The sequence below is a fragment of the Phyllostomus hastatus genome, unplaced genomic scaffold, assembly GCF_019186645.2.
Source record: "Phyllostomus hastatus isolate PE091 unplaced genomic scaffold, TTU_PhHast_1.1 phas_scaffold_182, whole genome shotgun sequence".
In the NCBI taxonomy this organism is placed as follows: domain Eukaryota; kingdom Metazoa; phylum Chordata; class Mammalia; order Chiroptera; family Phyllostomidae; genus Phyllostomus; species Phyllostomus hastatus.
In genome coordinates, this window is record NW_025334013.1 from 5156202 (window position 1) to 5162201 (window position 6000).

Genomic DNA, 6000 nt, shown 5'->3' on the forward strand with positions numbered 1-6000 from the left:
GTAGGGGCTGAGTACGCAGCTCTGAGGAGGGAGTGTGCTGTCTTGTCTTCTGAGGCTCCTAACCTAAACGCTGTTCATCGGTTTTGCTACTTTTGCAAAATTCACTTAGAAGAACCCTTGGTACCTAAAGCGCACCTGGAGGCAGGTGTTTAGTCCACTGTCTGGGTTCCTGGTGTCTGTCTGGCTTATCTGTTTCAAAAGGGTCACCGTGCTGGGCTGTGTTTGCTTGGCCTGGCCTGGTTAGCAATGTCAGAGTGGGGGAAGCTCGCTAAGAAAGAGGTTCTCCAGTAAGCAGATCAGTGTTAAAACTTCAGTCTCCTGAAATGATTAGTCGGATATTAAAGTGTCTAAGTTTGGGTGCAGTTAAAGGGAGACTTAGTTCCTTCTCTTTTAAGTTTGCCATAAGGCAGCCTTTTGGATTAGGACAGCAACTTTTTAAAGCAAGTTACCTCTGGACCTGATGCTTATAAATTGTGTTCAAAGCGGTTTCCCATTAACCAGAGGAACCACTGTGGCAGGAATGCCAACAGCACCACCTAGAGGCTGGGAACACCAGGTGGAGCTAGAAATTGGAGAGATTCCTTTTAGGCCCAACATACTGCTGGTTGCGACTGCCCAGGGGGCTGCGGCTGCTGTCTGCAGGACAGAGATTGACCTGCTCCCTGTTTGTGTTGCTCAGCCACCGAAAGCCGACTTCAGCGTTTGTCGGACGGAGCAGACCGCCTTAGGCTGCGCTGGCCGTGTTCGATGATGACATGTGCTGTTCTTTTTTTTTTTTTCTTCCAGCGTTTGTCACAAATTCCTTAATGAATCCTATATGGATGGTGAAAACCCGGATGCAGCTAGAGCGGAAGTAAGTTACTAACGGTTGCTTCCTTAATTTGAGAGTTCTCGGGGGTGGCCTCCCCCAGCCCCCTCTGCGGATGGAGTGCAGCGCGCGGATCCTTGTCCTTTCCGACTGGGAGCACGTGTAGCAGCTCCTTGTGTTTGGGGGTCGTGCTCTCGAGCGTCCTGGGGGACGGAGACCAACAGGAAGGGTCAGGAGTTCACTCCGGTGTGGCCCCTGGCCTGCAGTGCCAACCCCCTGCAACAGTCGGGGGTCCCGGCTCTGCGCAGGCCCCGCCCCAGCTGCCGCCGCGGGCGCTCTGCCGGGTGTGTCTCTTCCCCGTGGGAAGATGCCACTGAGGGCCGAGCAGCGGAAGCCTTCAGACCTCCAAAGGCCGTGGTCATCCACAAGGCCCTCCCTGCGTGGGTGTCTGCCCTGGAGCCCCTTCTCGGGCCGTGGGCTCCTTGGGTGGCCCGGGACACCTGCAGCCCCTTGTGGGGCAGAAGCAGTGGAAACCAGTCGTCCATGGTTTTTAAGTTACGGTGTAGCGGTACACCTACTTAATGTGCCGAGTCCGGTGCGGCCCAGCAACTACCGTACTTTCAGATAAATGGTGACGGCTAGTGAGGCTTTGTGATAGGGTTCTGTCTAGGAACCCTGGGTAACTGTGTTGCCCAGAACCCTGGGGGGGGGGGGCACTGGACACTGCTAGCGAATCCAGTCTAACTTGGAGCTACCTGGGAAGGAGAGAGGGCAGAGCAAGAACGCCCCGGAAGGGCACGTAGGGAGCCGCTGGGGCTCGTTTTTCCTGACGGCCACAGTGGCCCCTGCATTGGCCTTTGGTTCTCTATTCCCCCGCCCGTTCTGCCTGAAGGGGCCCTCTGAGAAGCATCGGGTCCGGCCTGTGTGAACAAACCACGTAAAATCCTTCGATGAATCTCAGTTACTCTCCGGGTTAAATCCTAATTCCTTGGCGGACTGTTCAAGGTCCTTCACAATTCCTAGAAAACACCATGTGCTCTCGTGTGGTCATGCCCAGAGCCAGCCAGCCCTGACCAGGACTCCCTTCTCCCTTCGTGGCTGTGCTGGCACCGACCTGTCCTTCCGCTTCTGACCGGCACCCCTTCCTGGAGACCTTGGACTTCACCCCCAAGCCCTGTGTGCTCAGTGTCCTAGCACCTCTTCTGCTTGGTGGTGGATAAGGGCTCATGTCGGCTGAGAGCCGGCACGTCCACCCTTCTAAGTCGGCCTGGTAGGAACCGTGCTCAGGAGACAGTGCAGCCTCATTCGCGTGGGCCTGTGAACCTGTCCCTCGACCGGGAGTGTCCCCGCTGCGCTTCCCGTGCACCAGTCCCTGGGGAGGCGGCACGGAGAAGGCACAGGCCCCGCCTCCCCGAAACGCAGCTTCACAGAAAATAGAATCTGTCCTGGTGGGGCAAGGGCCCTGCGCACTGCAGGACCCGCAGGGTCCCTGGTGCAAGCCAGGCCGGAAGGACGGAGAGAGGCAGCCGGCAGGCCCTCCTGCCGCAGCGACGTCCACGCGGCCGTCTGAGAAAGAGCCGGCCGTGGAGAGGGCTGCAGGCAGGAAGCCGTGTGCCCAGAAGACCTGGAGGCAGGAGAGCACGGTGATTCTGAGCAGCTGACAGACGGGACGGTGGTCGAGTGCGCGTCAGCGAGAGCGCTGGAGGGGGAGGGAATTGTGGGAAGGGAGGCTGGAGAAGTGAGCGGGGCTTGTCCTTCCAGCCCTGGAAATGCACTTGGAGTTGGACCCGGGCTCTGCTCAGGGGGCCGCTGAGAGTCGTCAGAGTGGTCGTGGGTGGTCCCGGGGGGGGCTTTGCCCCCCAGGAAACGTGTCAATGTTTGGAGACATGTTTAGTTGTCACACTTAGGTGAGGTGCTGCTGGCATGGAGCGGGTAGGGGTCACGAAGAGGACTGACACCCCGCAGTGCACAGGACAGCCCCCAGCGGAGAATTCCCCGGCCCCAAATGCTGGTGGTCGCCAGGCTGAGACAGCGCAGGAGGGGGTTGAGCGGGGAGTGGTGGGATTCGCGTTAGAAAGGTCGCCCGGCCAGGGCGCAGGGAACAGCCTGCCTGCGGGAGACCCGGGGAGACCCATCACGCAGGGGGGACTCTGACGGGCAGGAACGCTGCCAGGTCCCAGGGTTCAGTGTGTGTCCCGGCGGTCCCCAACCACTCTCCGTCGGGGGAGGAGCAGTCTGCCCGGGCCCGTGATCGGTTGTGTAGTCTCTTTGGCGGTCACGGTTTTGTGAGGTTGGAGGTGACGGAGCCGAGGTGCCCCGTTCGGAGACCAGCAGCGGTAAGACGGAGCACCGTGCACCGTCCCCGCTGTCGGAGGCTGGGAGGTGTCCTTTGGGACATCCAGGAGGCGGGCGCCTCTGCCGCGGCTGTCCTCACGCTCCACCTTTGCGGCCTCCCCCCGCACACGCCTCCCCGGCCGGCCGGCCTGCCTTCGCGGCAGTGTTGACCCGGCACGCGCACCCGGTTTCATTGTCGGGTCTGTTTTTAGGTGTTTGCACGGTGTTGATTGAGTTGGTTGCATTTCCCCGGTGATGAATGGCTTCCTCCACATAGCTCGTTCCAGGTCAGGTCGGAGGCTGTGCGCGTGCGTCTGGGACTCTTGCGCAGGAGGACGCGCCTTCCACGCTGGTTCCCCTCCCCCTCGGCGGCAGGCAGCGGCGGTGCCCGCTCACGCGTGTGCTCTGACGGCCTGTCCGGTCTCCTTCCCAGGGTGCGCGGCTCCAAGCAGATGAACACGCTGCAGTGTGCGCGCCACGTGTACCAGACGGAAGGCGTCCGCGGCTTCTACCGGGGGCTGACCGCCTCGTACGCGGGCATCTCGGAAACCGTCATCTGCTTCGCGATCTACGAAAGTTTGAAGAAGTGTCTGAAAGACACCCCGTTAGCCCCCCCTCCGAAGGGGGCTGAGAAGAATTCCACAAACTTTTTTGGACTTATGGCAGCTGCTGCTGTCGCCAAGGGGTGCGCCTCCTGTATCGCCTATCCACACGGTACGTGCCGCCTTCCCCGGCAGGGAGACAGCCGTCGGGCGGCCGCGTTCCTCAGAGTCCCCGGAGCCGGCTGCAGTGCAGACGCCTGCAGGTGGCAGTTGGCGGCGGAACCCACCGACTCCAGGGGCCTCCGCCCTGCGTGCCCGCGCGGTCCTGCGAGCGGCAGCGACTCGGCGTCACTCGGCGCCAGCTGACGTCCCAAAAACCTGCTGTGCAGAATGTGGGCCTGGCATTGTGGGGCTTCTGATGACCTCAGAGAAGCCAAAAATCTGGATTTTGTTTTAAATCCTTCTCTTAAAAAAATGACATAGGAGCCAAGCTTTAAAAAAAAAATCTCTCAGCTTTCACTTTGAATAGAATGCTGAGTAGAGCTACCCCAGGGTTTATTTTTTTAAAGAATTATAGGCCTGATATACTTCTGACCTACTATTTTTAAAATAGCTTTGTTTATTGTGCCATGAAAAACGGGCTTTGTTTTCAAAAGCCTCCCTTACCATCAGCTATGACAAACGTGTGTGGTGAGCTCGGTGACAGTTAATTGATGCCCCGGTGTGTGCCAGGGCTGCCTGTGGCCTCAGGGCTAATGGAGGAGAGATGGAGAGGGTAGGCTTCCCGGTAGGGAGGGAGGAGCCTGTGCAGAGGTCTGCTTGGTGAGCGGGGCCAGGCCGTGTCCTGCTGTGGTGCAGGGCTAGGGAGGGCCAGGTGGGCGGAGGCTTGGGGGAGGAGGAGGCAGGGGCAGGTGGGCGGAGGCCTGGGGGAGGAGGAGGAGGCAGGCCAGGTGGGTGGAGGCCTGGGGGAAGAGGAGGAGGCAGGCCAGGTGGGCGGAGGCCTGGGGGAGCAGGTGGCAGCAGGGTCTGAGCTGGATGGGCGCAGCAGAGGAGGGTTCCAGGAGGGGAAAGCTGGGGAGTACCTGGAAAGACAGTCTCGTGGAAGATACCGCCATGCTTAACACAGACTCCGTCTTCGGTGAAAGTATAGTGTTCGCTTAATCAGGAGTAGAAAACCAGAAACCATCTTAAAATTAAATCCCATTCAAACTAAGATTTTAAAAAACCCCGTCCAGGTTATTTTGTACTTTCGTGTGTACATCCCTACTGGGCGGTTTCCCAGAGTTGGAAAATGTTCTAAGCAGATCCTCCTCCTCCTTGTCTCTGTGACGACTCTGTCCAGACGGAACCAGGGTGGCAGAGGGGCGGAGCTGGGCTTGGAGACGGCTCCTCGCGTGGCCTGGGAATGCAGCTTATTTGTCGCCTAAAGCGCGTGTGTCTCTCTGCAGAGGTCATCAGGACGCGGCTCCGGGAGGAGGGCACCAAGTACAAGTCCTTCGTGCAGACCGCGCGGCTGGTCTTCCGGGAGGAGGGCTACCTCGCCTTCTACCGGGGCCTCTTCGCGCAGCTCATCCGGCAGATCCCCAACACCGCCATCGTGCTGTCCACCTACGAGCTCATCGTGTACCTGCTGGGCGACCGTCCCCAGTGACCGGCCAGCGCGTGGTGCTGTGGGAGAGCAAAACTGAAAAACTCGCGAGAGACCTTTTCTTTTCCGTTGATGTTTAGGATGTTCGAGACCGCAACAGGAGAGGCCACGAAGGACGTGGCTCGCGGCGCCTGCTGGACATTTCCTTTTGGATTCATGTTTTCTGGAAGGTTTAAATTCATTAACGTTAATAGTTAATTATAACTTTTTTTTTAACTTAAGAGGATTCAGGATTCAGCAGCAACTAAATTAAATCATGCTATTTAATTTAAGTATAAACTTGGCTCGTGTCCTCTGTCACATTCGCTGCACTGGGAACTGCGGGACTTGAGCGGAACGTAACCCTCAAAAGGCAGACGGAACGTCCGGAGCGAACGTACGGCTGTTTTCTAACCTGTCGGGTGTGGCGCGAGACAGGTGGGGCGGCACGTTTTGGCGGCCCCGGGCAGACCAGGACAGACTGCCTGGCCATGCCCCTTTGTACGTTCCCAAGTCTCACGCAGGTTGACGGTCCAAGCTTTCGGGCTGCTGAGTTTAAATAAAAAAACAAAAACAACCATACAACTTTCTGACATTAAATATTTTAAACTACGTGCACTCTCCTGGAGTTAATCCTCTGTCCCCAGTTTGAACCAAAGGTGAGAGTGTCACAGAACTGTTTACCAGCG

At 58.2% G+C, this 6000-nt stretch overlaps 1 protein-coding gene across 1 annotated transcript in view; it reads left to right on the top strand.

The window, feature by feature from the left end:
• Positions 1 to 5611, top strand: part of SLC25A33 (solute carrier family 25 member 33) — a 29069-nt gene extending 23458 nt beyond the window's left edge. Inside the window, exons 5-7 of the mRNA XM_045859946.1 lie at positions 787 to 853; positions 3576 to 3856; positions 5133 to 5611. Of these exons, the coding sequence (XP_045715902.1) occupies positions 787 to 853; positions 3576 to 3856; positions 5133 to 5335 (551 nt within the window). The 3' untranslated portion in view covers positions 5336 to 5611. The remainder of the gene's footprint in view (positions 1 to 786; positions 854 to 3575; positions 3857 to 5132) is intronic.
• The last annotated feature ends 389 nt before the right edge of the window (positions 5612 to 6000 follow it).